This window comes from Cydia pomonella, chromosome 21, assembly GCF_033807575.1.
Source record: "Cydia pomonella isolate Wapato2018A chromosome 21, ilCydPomo1, whole genome shotgun sequence".
Taxonomy (NCBI): Eukaryota; Metazoa; Arthropoda; class Insecta; order Lepidoptera; family Tortricidae; genus Cydia; species Cydia pomonella.
In genome coordinates this window covers 10901736-10915432 of record NC_084723.1, presented here as the reverse complement: position 1 = coordinate 10915432, position 13697 = coordinate 10901736, and the positions used below count along the sequence as shown (strand labels likewise).

The following is a 13697-nucleotide window of genomic DNA, read 5'->3' as shown; positions in this document are numbered from 1 at the left end:
ATCACCCACTACTCTATCTTAGTGTACGCCACTTATCCCGGTTCTAAAGATAAAGAGTTTATTATACAAGTAGGCATATTACAATGCGCTTATGCACGTCAAATAAAGCTACACCGGCTCTAATCCTACACCTCTGACCCGAGAAGATTTAAATCCCCCCTCAATTAGAGGAGGAGTAGTCTAATCCAGAAGTGCCCCGCGATCTTCCGAATGTTGTCCACTCAAGCTGGCACTTTTTACGCACTCAAGCTGTTAAAATTTGTGTATGACCTTTGTGATAACATCATATCATGCACACAGTCGCACACCCGAAACGCTTTAAGTCATGGTCAAGAAACGAACTATTAGGTACCATGCACATACAATGTGACATCTGTCATACTTCTCTATTGTATTGTTTCACATTTATTGCATTCTTCCTATCATAATACGTTTTTGTTATCGTCCTCAGGTATCTCAAGCATGCGTCACTAAGTACACAAAATGGCGGGGCGTGAGCTCGCGGTAGTCGTGTCCCGGGCGTACAAGTACTATGGAAGGGAAGACAAACCCGACTACAAGCCCGTGCTGCGGCACTTTAACATGACCGTGGAGCGAGGCATCATGTAAGTGACAAACGAAATGGCGGGGCGGGAGCTCGCGGTAGTCGTGTCCCGGGCGTACAAGTACTGTGGAAGGGAAGACAAACCCGACTACAAGCCCGTGCTGCGGCACTTTAACATGACCGTGGAGCGAGGCATCATGTAAGTAACAAACGAAATGGCGGGGCGAGAGCTCGAGGTGGTCGTGTCCCGGGCGTACAAGTACTATGGAAGGGATGACAAACCCGACTACAAGCCCGTGCTGCGGCACTTTAACATGAACGTGGAGAGAGGCAGCATGTAAGTAACAAACGAAATGGCGGGGCGGGGGCTCGCGGTGATCGTGTCCCGGGCGTACAAGTACTATGGGAGGGACGATAAAACCGACTACAGTTAGTTAGTGCTTCTGGGCATTTTCCGCAAATCGACAACCATTGTGCCTATTTTGCGTGAAACGAGGTAGCGCTACTCTAACCACCCCAGCTCCTCCACGAAGCCTAGCAAAGTTTTCAGGTTGCTAACTGCCTCTCCTAGTGTGCACGGAGTCCCTAGGTATTTGTTCCTGTATACTTATACCTGTTTGCAGTCTAGGAGAATATGTTTTGTTGTTTCTTCTTCTTCCATGCACGCTCTGCACATGGGGCTGTCTGTTTTACCCATATTGTGTAGGTGTTTGTTAAGTGTGTTATGTCCTGTAATTAATCCTACTATTTTACTTAGTTGATGTCTAGGTGTTTTCAGTAGTATTTTGGTGAGTTTGTGGTTCAGTTCCGGTAGAAAATCCTTGGTCTGCCTGCATGTGGCCATTTCCTTCCAGTATTTATTGTGCAGTTGTCTGTGATTTAGGTCTAGCTGGTTGTGTATATAGGATATTGGTAGGGGTATGATGGGCTCGGGTCCATATGCCGGCGTTTCTAAGCCTTTCCTGGCCAGTTCGTCCGCTGCATCGTTTCCTCTTGATCCACTATGCCCCTTTATCCATTGAATTGTTACTTTGTTGCCTTCTTTGCTCACTTCCGTGAGGCTTCGATGACATTCGAGTATGAGCTCTGAATTAAGTTTGTCGCTGCATAGCGCTTGTAGTACTGATTTACTGTCTGACAGTATTAGTATATTTTCGTGTTTCACTTGTCGTCTTGTTATAGCATTGCAAGCTTCTAGAAATGGCGGGGCGGGAGCTCGCGGTGATCGTGTCCCGGGCGTAGAAGTACTATGGGAGGGACGACAAACCCGACTACAACCCCTGCTGCGGCCCTTTAACATGACCGTGGAGCGAGGCAGCATGTAAGTAACAAACGAAATACTCGTATCGGAGCGGAACTCACGGTGGTCGTGTCCTGGGCGTACACGTACTATATATGGGAGGGAGGACAAACCCGACTACAAGCCCGTGCTGCGGCACTTTAACATGACCGTGGAGCGAGGCATCATGTAAGTAACAAATGAAATGGCAGCACCAATCAAGACAAATGTAAAAGACAGTTTGGAGTACCGTCGATAATTCAGTTCAACCTGTAAAATTTATAACGCTAAGAAGTTGAATGACATATTGGTATTTTACGTCGTATTTAATGAAATACACAATTGATTTCAATTATAATTAACAATTTAAATGTATACTCATGGACAGTATGGCGACATTTCTTTTAATAAAACGTCAAACTTAAGCAGGTCTATGACTCTTAAGGTCTATGACCGGTAAGATGTTAATTGATGTGTTTACTATACATAAAGGAGGCGCAACTGTGAGTCGAACTCGCACAGGAAGGGTTCCGTACCATTATCTATAAAAACGGTCACCCATCCAAGTACTGACCCTGCCCGACGTTGCTTAACTTCGGTGATTGGATGAGAAGCTCGAGATTGGAAAGAAATATTAATTTTATTCTGTTTTTAGGATTTGTTGTCATAGCGGCAACAGAAATACTATCACGGTTCATTTGATACCGCCCGGTGACAGACGGACGGACGGACGGACAGTGGAGTCTCAGTAATAGGGTCCCGTTTGACCCTTTGGGTACGGAACCCTAAAAACATAGAGGCGTAACCACATAGAGGCGTACAGATCTCCAGTATGATATCTAATTATTACCATACATTGACAAAGTCTGACAATGTGTCTGATTAACGGATGGACATATATGTAATGTTTATGTATATACACACATTGCACCACAAAGAAACACACAGGGCACGGCCTATACTTATTAATTTTTCTCGAAACTTTTCATCCTTTTCTTAAACCCTCAAGGTTTCCGTTTGACACTATCTAGAAGATACCAGACTACAAATTTAAATCCTAAAAATAAAAGAAACGGACAGATAAACATCACAACACCTACGACGACAATTTTTACACATAGTTTTCTGCACACAAAAGTACAGTTAGCAAGTAAGTTATTAGCACCACCTGATTAGAGTAGGTACCGTTATTTCCATTTACAGTAAACGGACATACAATTGAGTCATATGAATGTATACTTATATGTAGATATGTCTACCTACAGGTAAACATATGAGAAAATATTGTTACAGAAATACTTAAATTTAATAGAGTACAACTCCCTCCGTCCTAAAAAATATATATGTAAATAAATAAATATCAATTCAGGGGACATCTTACACAGATCAACTTAGCTCCAAACTAAGCAAAGCTTGTACTATGGGTACTAGGCGACGATAAACATACTTATACATATAGAAAACACCTATGACACAGGAACAAATATCTGTGTTCCGGGATTCAAAATTTAAACCCCTAGGCCGGTCGTCAACTACTACACTTACTATACTTGTATTTTGATCTAGTAAAATGATTGCGATATGCTGACGGACGACGAAAACACGGGACCAATCTATAAGGGTTCCGTTTTGCCCGGAATAGAAGCCTAAAAAAATAGGTACCCAAAGTCATTGGGTTGTAGGAGTTTACAAAGAGTTCGCCTAATATGCGTAGCCAGTTGAAGGGAATTGCAATACACTTGAACATGACCGTTCATTGCATAAGAATATGCAACGACGGAAAAGCGGCATTACATATACTATGTTCATTATACAGTCCGTTTTAATTTCGATCTTAAATCTATTAAAATAGAACCTACATTACTTGTAAAGCTTTCTTCATTTAGGGAACTTTAATACGTAACTTTTTTCTGAAACACTGGAACTGGATTCGATTAAGTTCAACGACTATTTTATTCGTGAGAAATACGTGTTTTATTATCATTTTTATTTATTTATTTAAACGTTATTGCTCAGATAAACTATACAATTCCAAAAGGCGGGCTTAATGCCACAAGGCCTTCTCTACCAGTCAACCTTTAGGCCAAACAAAGAAGCAACGATTGCGCGTGGTATTTTTTTAAACCACGTCGGTGGCAAACAAGCGTACGGCCCGCCTGATGGTAAGCAGTCACCGTATTTCTCTTCTTAAATATTTCATCTTACATAACGGACGGGAATGTGTGATGGCGAATGTTACCTGCTATACGTTTGTTTACCTATATAAGTACACCTTCCTTAATTGTACTTACTTATTTACTACACATTAAGCATGCAGTTGAGCGGAGTGATGCATTTGCACGCATAAACTTCTTCTAGCAAGTTTGAGTGGTGTATCTTAGTTGTAATTTGTTGTGATATAAATAAATTAAAAAAAAAATTATCTTTATTTTAAGATTATATATGCACCTAACCTGCAAAAAAGATTTACGTAATAGGTAACACCATGTTCTGCTTTTTTGGGATTTATGTTCAATATCTCAAAATTTGTAGGATCTGTATTGTTTTTATTTAAAGCGTAATTGCGTTGTAGGAAGTTAAATAATGCTAACAATTTACGACTCCATTCGTGTCCAAGTTAGTTTGTACCTGACAGATGATTTTATAAGAATTTCATAATTACCAAGTCAATATTTAAACGCACGTCGCGCCGCTGACCGGATGATGTAGTGATAGGTATAGAAAATCAATATAAAAACCATAATTTTGTTAAAACTATCGATTACAGTTATTATAGTTTCGTAAACCAACATATCAGTAAAAAAAGGCACGAAAAGTAACATAACTAACTATTGGAAATCCTACCTCCGGTTCGCTCGCGTTTTTGTCGCCCTTTGTCAAGCTCAAGCATAGATTGTCAAACGTTATAGATTGACTACTCGTATCTCCATTACCGCCACACAGCGCCATCAATTTCATCAATGACATTGGCATCTACAATCTTTTGCACTTCATTACACATTTTTATATTCATTTGTATAGGTATTACCATGAAACCAAAGAACTAAATCAATGATTGCCTTTTGCAGATACGGCCTTCTTGGTCCATCAGGATGCGGAAAAACCACACTGCTCTCCTGCATCGTTGGCAGAAGGCAACTGGACAGTGGCGAGGTGTGGGTGCTGGGTGGAAGACCTGGGGAGAAGGGCAGCGGCGTTCCTGGACCCAGGGTTGGGTACATGCCTCAGGTGAGAACTAAGAAACACCCTTCGGAGCGTTCGAGGTATGAGTGGATGCGAAAGAGACTATGAATTTGTTTTGCAACACAGAGAATGGAGTCCGGATGGAGGACAGAATTGGTCATACATATGAAATTTCAAAATTTGCCACTGAAATTTGAACCTATAGTGCAGGGAATTCAGTTGATTTTATTTTGTTCAATTAACTTGAGGTATAATTAGTTAAGTCGATTAAACGAAAGAAAAACTTCAATACTATGCCAATCATCAATGCGAAATTATTTCTGAATTCAAAAGGAAACTTAAGTACTTATGGGAAGAGACTTTCTTTAGTGGATTCTGACGGAAACAATTCAAAACGATTAGGATTTACCTGTTGACCTTTATATCATACGTAATCCATCTCTACCTATATCCGCCTTACATACGTAAGAGAGAATCACTATAATTATGCACCTTATTGTATGATAATAAGTGTGTAATTGCGTAAGTTTTCAAGCTTCGATACGACGGACATGATTTGTAGGTAGTTCGGGGATAGGAAGATGCGACATGCAACAGACAGTTATTCTATTCCGGTAAATTAGAGACAGCAATATTACATGATAGTTTTTACAAAAGTCAAGCATCAGTGGCATCAGTAAAGAAAAATCCTAATCTTACCTTTGGGGTTTTGGGCGATGCAAGGTGTCTTTCTGGCTTATCGTTATTTGATAATGGAGCTTAAAGATGACCATCCCAAGCCTGAAATGTTGAAAATCTGCAGAGAACGGACCCCCTGCAAACAAGTTTCTATGGTCAGTTATCTCTGCAGCTTCATAATCATTGAAAAAACTCTCGACAATTAAAACAAAACAAACATTTTATAACTTGTTTGTATTTATTATTCCCGGAAATTCCATTTTTTTAATTTTTATGTGCTTCCTTCCCCTTCCTAAGCAAGAAAATCAAATTCATTTATCTCCTTCTCGTGTTAGTCTAATATTCCAAAATAAGGACCATATCGAAGAACAAGCGGTCTAATCCGTTATTTTTTTTTAGATTTTTTTCATATTAATAAGAACTCACGTGCGTGGAACCCATATAGTTCAAATATCAAAAATCCATTGCTCGTCTTATCGGGCCGCTCACCCCGTCACCCGTTGGTATGATTTTCGTAGTTTATTAAAAAGTCTTAACCACAGCATTTACTTTCAGGACATAGCTCTAGTCGGAGAACTAACGGTGCGCGACGCGATCTACTACTTCGGCCGGATCTACGGCATGAAGATGAAAAAGCTCAGCGATCGATTCGAGTTCCTGAGCAATCTTCTAGATCTGCCGCCGGCTGGAAGACTGATTAAGCAATTGTCTGGAGGACAGCAGAGAAGAGTATCGTTGGCAGCTGCATTGGTACATGAACCTGAGCTGCTTATCCTGGATGAGCCGACAGTTGGACTGGACCCTGTGCTTAGAGAACGGTAAGTTCTTTTAACTACTCTTAGTGTTCTCAGTGAAAGATACGAATTCTTGAGCAGTCTTCCATCATCCATCTACCATATTTTATGAGCCCACTGTTGGTCTGGATCCTGTGATTAAATAGCTTTGTGTCCTTTAGTTTTAAAGTAACTGGGAGTAAGTTAAACTGGGAGTTTTAGTGTTAAACTGGATAATGCAACATGACATGGTCTACTTATTTTACTATCTCAGCTGCAACAAGCTAAAGAATTATTAAGGGTGTCAAATTAAGTAAACAAGCAAAAATACTGTAATTTTGGTTGTTCGGTAAGAAAATACTCAAATAGCAACTATGTCAGTAGTTAGTATCTTCAGAAAAATGGGGGAAGTAATTAAGATGTTTTTTCTTCTAAGATATCGGTACATTTCGTGCTAAAGTAATATGGCCTGTAATTATCAATAACCAATAACATTAAACCGTCGAAACATTAATATATATAAGATAAATATATGTAATAATAATATACATATATGTTGGCTTAGGCTCCTCGCACGCCTTTCAAATGTCCGGAACCCCATGGTCCCGATAATTCGTAAAAGACAGACATAATAATATATGTAATAATTTTATCAAATTATAACAGCTTGGAACAACCTGAGGGTCTTCCGCGAAAACTGAAATTCGCCAATTGCAAGGATCTTTATCTCTTACTCCATTAAGGCTTAATTAGAGTGACAGGGAAAGATGCCCACAATCTGGTCGCACGACAAGTAAGTAGATACCAGTGCAGTGGTGAATTGCGCATAGTAGAACTCGATTTCCACCTGTTTGCCTAATTGGACAGTTGAGCAATTTTACTTCAGCTCAAGAAGAACTCTCTTCTACAATTGACCTTAGATCGATTAAGTGTTAAAGAAATAGGTAAATAAATTAAGTGTTGAAGGACTATACATTAAAAACTTAAGTACAAGCTAATCGTTTATATCCACTTTAATATTCTACGAAGAAACCTCAGTGCGGTATTTACCCAGATGAACAAATGAGCATGTCAAGGTGTTTCCGATTTCCACAAAACATTGCCGATTGAAAGTTTACTCAGTTATCAACATTACGTGAATTGACTTTTAACCGTGTTTGAGATAAATATTTATATAATTGTATTGGTAAATCCATACTTCCGATTTTAAAAGACGAATTGGTTATGGAATTTTCTGTCTCGTTTCCTAGTTGTGCTTGCCAATTTTTAACCGTCATCTGTCATAAACAAAAATACCGCGAACATGCCAACGACATTAGCACAAGCTAGCTATATGTATGTATGTATGTCACTATATTCACATAAACAGGTTAACATAAAACAGACAAAACAAAACAAAAATCACATTTGCGCTATAGATAAAATTTGACACAGGGAATGGTTTTTGACGTTGAGACGTCGTTTGGGGTAAAAACTATAAATTTGCTAATATTTTAAGTTTTATTCCCTCCATTTTTATAACCTTCTTAGACGTCTTGGTCCCTTGATCAACATACAATATATGCACAGCCCTGTCCCACTTAAGCTTGTGTGTTTAAACAAACCTTCGTGTAAGGATCTTAATTGTTTGTCAATTTCAATACAAGGGCCTTAAATAAAAACAAAATAATCATGTTAGTTCAGTATTTCCATATGTCTTCCTCCTTTTAGCACTAAGAAATAGTGTTTTGTCGTCAGAGTTCTAAAGGCAAAAGCAAGAGTAAATATGATATTATTATTTATTATTTATTGGAAAAAGTTAAGCATTTGACCACATAATCTCACCTGATGGTAAGTGCCGATGCAGTCTAGGATGGAACATGCGTACCCAAAAGACCCCTCTTAATAATAGACTCTCGATTTAAAAATATCCAAGTTATAGTGGACTGGGAATATATTTTCAGGAAGTGAATTCCACTCCATAGCCGTTCGCATGATACGAGTAAAGCAGGATGCATAGCGTTTAGTGCGAATCAGTGGCAGAGTAACGACGTAAGGGGGAACGCATGTCCGCGTCTAGTTCCACGGTGGCAGAACGGAGATGAGGGGATTAGATTATGTAATCCCATCGTGCACTCCCCGAAATGTATCCTGTATAATATCGATAAACAGGACGATAACCGACATTATGCCTTTTATGGCCTTGTCATCCCTTAATTGTAATCAAGTAATTCTCTTGATGTATCAAACAAAACTCTGTTAGCTGTATTTCTTTGGATTTGGCATACCTAAGGACATAATTTCTTAAAAAATTGCAAAAAGCTTATCACGTTTATCCTCATTGTAAAAAATGTTTCGCGAGCCAAGTAGGTAGGTAAAACAAAGTACCACTTGACTTGAATCACCAATTGACGTTGCAATTGTACTGTGTGTAATTTTATATTGCGTCCTATAAAAGGCAATTAGCTGAAATACCTGGGGACACCTGCAAGAATGACTCGTTGCCAATTGCATTGCCCAAGGCCGCCGTTTGGCAATGGCTACTTGGATGCACCGGACATTGTTACGCCAATCTTAGTCGCCGAATTTACTGGTTATTTGTATATTTCCTGTACACGAGACAATGATGTATTTTCGCTTTAAACAGAGATTTTAAGTACTTTCAAGGCCATTTCTTAACAAGTTAATCGTGTAAGGTAAGGTAACATTTTTTGTTACTTGTTTTTCCCCTGACTCACGGGACAGAAGAGCAAAAAAACAAGAGATTGACCTAATGTTCATTCATAAAGCCCATCATAGACGGAGCGATAGTATATATTAATATACCGTAAGATACCGACAGATATCTTATACTATAGCTAAGCACCACACACACCTAGGATGCCAACATATATATTGCTGTCTGTATAGCACCTACATTGTCAGAGAGATGAAGTATACCAAAATATATCGTAATATACCGAGCTATATAACGCAAGGTATCTGCCTTGCTATAAGATATCTTTTGGTAGATGATCGCTCCGTTTGGGATGGAATTAATTCGTACCATTCTCCTAACGAATAGGTTTAGTACAGAAAAAAAAGATAAAACAGCGAATAAGTGAGGTTCGTCACGGCTGCGATGCTAATGTTTAATTAAAGTTGCAAAACACGCCTGTGCACAATGGCCGAGACTTTGTGGCTGCGTACAGTAAACAGCAAAAGCAGTGTTCAAAATTATCTATACGAGTACTCAAATTAAAAGCTTTAAATTAGGTCGTCCCCTAGATTTCGTCAAATGCTGAGAAATGGGGCATCCTAGATGTGGTTGATGATCACCGCTTACGAGTACATTGCATTTTGGTTAACATTTCGCCGCCATGTCAATGAAGTAATAAAGTGTCAACAACGCCACGTTAAAAATGGCAACTATACAAACCTGACCAAAACAACGACTTGATGTGAAATCGTGGCGTATGGTGGACGAAATATTATGACTTTATATATAGTCAATGGCAGCGAAAAGGTTAACCCCACCACAAACGACACTGCATAATAAAGGAGCCTGGGGTCTGGGTCTTAACCTAATTCAACATTCAACAAGTATTGGTGCTAATACTGGTTTTTACGATAGCAACTACTATTCTAAACTAGAGAGGGCCTTTGTGGGATTAATCCTCACAATAGTTGACCAAGAGTACAGAGATTTTTTCGCTACGTACTTAACAGCAAAAGAAGATAACCAATAAGTGTTAGGAATGTTCTGCACACTTTTTTGCCTTTTATACCGTAAAGCCGCGTACAGAATTTAGCACACATGTCCTCCTTCTTATTTCCCCACCGCTTAAAAAAGAGTAAAAAACTTAAAGTTTATGCTACTAGAACTTCACTTCCTGATTTTTATCGCGTTGTACGGCTCGTCATTTTCGTCCTAGAGAAACAAGTAATCTTACTTCTTTAGCTTTCGTTTACCATATGAAGGAGAGACGAGAATCTTTGAAATTATTGATGTATCAAGATTAGTATTATTAATCGACAAAAGGCGACTCGGCAACTATTTTCCCAGAAGTTCAAATTTTGATTTATAATATTGATGATCCTTGCCTCAATGCTTACCTGTCCACCTATAACAGACTGTTTTCTACGTTAAAGAACGTTACTTTGTGCTTGACTATACAAGAAGAAGCAAACCAAGCGAATCCTACACGCGACGAGCATGACTTTAATTACTCGCTTAGAATCACAATCAACTAATTGTAATGTCTGAGATATCGTAAGTGACCTTGAAAAATCATCACGGTCTGATTCGCTTTTATGTAAAGTCTTGCTTTACAAACTACCACAAGACTGTTAAAAAGACCGAAATGGTAATAACTGAAAGAATGACGAATAGATAAAAACTACCACGGTTAAACGGTTATCATACTGATGCGGATTTCAGATGAGGCGCCATTTCCAACTTCTTCAGTAGTTCTCGTTATGTAGGTTGGAAATTTGATGGCATTTCCACAAAGGAGGTGATTCTATGATATTCTTATGTATAATTACATATGCAGATGTCAATCACAATGAAAAAATCAACGATGATCAACTTTGGCCAACGTGGGACGCGAACCCACATCTTTGGATTACCGGGCCAACAATTATCCAAAAACATTTAATTAATGTATGGTCACCAATAACCTTGAAATCCGCCGTCCGTTTTGAGTGTGTTTGGTTGAAAAGAGTGATACCACCGAGGTGATCTGATGATGAGATCGTTGAGCAATTGAGAGAACTTCTCAATATTTATAGGCACATGCATTTTATTTTGGGCGTTTTCCATAGTAAATCACCTATTTTACCATTGTTTTACTATAGGCATACAAGCAGACGAGACGCCCATGGACAGTTGGACACCCCCAACACCAAAGGGTTGTAAGTGCGTTGCCCGCCTTTAAGATGGGGGTACGCTCTTTTCTTGAAGGTTTGTAGGTCTAATCTCGAAAACCACCAATTTGGTTAGGTGTACCTGATGATGGCATGTGGAAACGGTTACGACTGGATATTGTAAAACTTAAACATGTTGCTTTTTAATAAGTTCATAAATAGATATCGGAAGATTTCTGTGAAATTTCATACTATTGTGAAGGATACACGTGTATAATGATTGATGTAAATTAGCTATGAGTTTCTCGTTCTTCTATAATTTCAAAATGATTACCTACAATGTCAGAGCTTATTACTCTTGTCTCTAAGACCTTTGACTTTCTCATACCTACGCCATGTTAGAACTTATCCCGGGTACAGTTGCCATCAGACATATCGCAGCGGCCGAGCTGTTCAAAAATACTTGAGCACGCAATATAACGCCTTGACATATAGAAGCAAGAGTTACCCTCATGCATCCTCATGCAATATAATTTTTGTATATGTATCGTGATTGATCAGATAGTAGCTCATTTATTAAATATGTCAAAACGGGTCACTCACGTATTTTAAATCGAAAACGCTCGACATGTTTAACTCCGTACCGAGGAGTGTCGTCAGGAGCATTGACGGACCGGCGCAGACGGTATGGGGTGAAACATGTCGAGCGTTTCGAGCGAACATGATTGTGCTAACTCGATTTTTATACCAACGAACTGGCTCACTTCGTAGTGCCCGTAAGAGCCGTCTTTACGAAGTATATATAAGGCAATGGCCACCATCCGCGATTCTCTAGACAGATTAGGCAGATATCATGTCGAGCCAAAGTCGATCAAATTACGTGAGTGACCTGTTGTAAATATTTCAACTCTGGGATAATTATCTGTCACATTATCTTGATTTTTATACTTCTATTTATCTCTTTGCAGAATATGGGAGTTTCTATCAGAACTAGCGAGAGGAGGAACCACGGTCATCATCACCACGCACTACATCGACGAAACTAAGCAGGCGCACAAGGTAATTACCAATTTCTATGTAAGTAAGTACATATTCTTGGTTACACCAATACATTTCTTTGAATTTTTATATTTTACATTTAAAAATACAAAGAAATTAGAAAGAAAAATATTAGAAAGGGAAATATACCTAGGTAACAACAGGCGGTCTTATCACTAAAAAGCGATATCTTTCATCCATGTACTCGTATATAGGGTAAATCCAATAACGACGCTTTTCTCGTTTTAATAGGACCCAATTTGGCTTTGCCATGATTTAGCAAAGTATGTACAATAAACTCAAATTAGTAAAAACCTGTTAGATATTTCCTTATTAAACAGATGTTATTGTTGTGTTTCTTCTCCTCTTCATCTTAGCGATTTACGGGTTGTATCCTAAAACATTTTATATTGTAAACAATCATTCATTCATTTTTATGGCTGTTATGTAATTAACTAATTATAACGAAACATTTCCAAATAACACAAATGAAACGGACGGATCTAATCAATCAATTTTTCGTGTTATGGCTCCATCAAGGTGTTGATGATTCTGCCAATGTCGAGGTTGGATAAGATACGGCTAGTATATACTAGCCGTATAAGATTCATATGAATCTTATCATATTACGGTCATTCATTTGTATTCATGGGTAAAGATGTTTTTATTCATGGATAACGTAACATCTGTCAACTTGTCAAGTCATCTTTAGAAAATAACGTCCTTCATGTCTAAAAACTGTCAAATCATATGTGTTTTTATCACAACACACTAGTCATTTTATACCGTTCAAATTGATAGAATAGATAGATAGAATGCTCTTTGTTGGCATACCTTAGTAAAATTAGTAAAAAGAAAACTAATTGATTAAAGTGGGTACTGAAGTGACTTGATCATACTGTCAGATCTTTGCAAGATTCTAATCGAACATTACCTAAACAAATACGACAATACTTTCTAAATCGTTGACCAATCAATCTGAAACTGCGCAAACGCTTGCAACAATACGTCTATGTCAAGGTTATCTTACGATAATGCAAATTATCTTAGAACATGCAAGGGAAGGAGATCAAAGTTTATTTCCGAGCTGCTGTAATACTATAAATACGCATACAGGTGGTTAGATGTTTTTTTACTGATCAGGAATGACGAAGACGACTTGTTATAATTATAATGGCACTTAATCAAATCAAATCAAACCAAATATTATTTTTTCAGGCAATTTAGGAGGCGCCTGGTCCATAGATAGGTACACACTTTACAACAAATAGCCACAACCGCATACAGAACTATCCTTCTATGAAATTAAATCCGATTAAAAAAAATTATGGCGGCGACACAGTTTTCTGTTGCATTAAGCAATTAGTTTGCTGTT

At 38.5% G+C, this 13697-nt stretch overlaps 1 protein-coding gene across 2 annotated transcripts in view; it reads left to right on the top strand.

Annotated features, from left to right (window-relative positions):
- Nucleotides 1-13697, top strand: part of LOC133529644 (ABC transporter G family member 23-like) — a 79517-nt gene that overhangs the window by 53178 nt on the left and 12642 nt on the right. The window contains exons 2-5 of one of the 2 annotated variants that reach the window (XM_061867406.1): nucleotides 452-605; nucleotides 4892-5051; nucleotides 6240-6502; nucleotides 12253-12343. In XM_061867406.1, the coding sequence (XP_061723390.1) occupies nucleotides 484-605; nucleotides 4892-5051; nucleotides 6240-6502; nucleotides 12253-12343 (636 nt within the window). In that variant the 5' untranslated portion in view covers nucleotides 452-483. The other variant, XM_061867407.1, reaches the window with a different exon arrangement.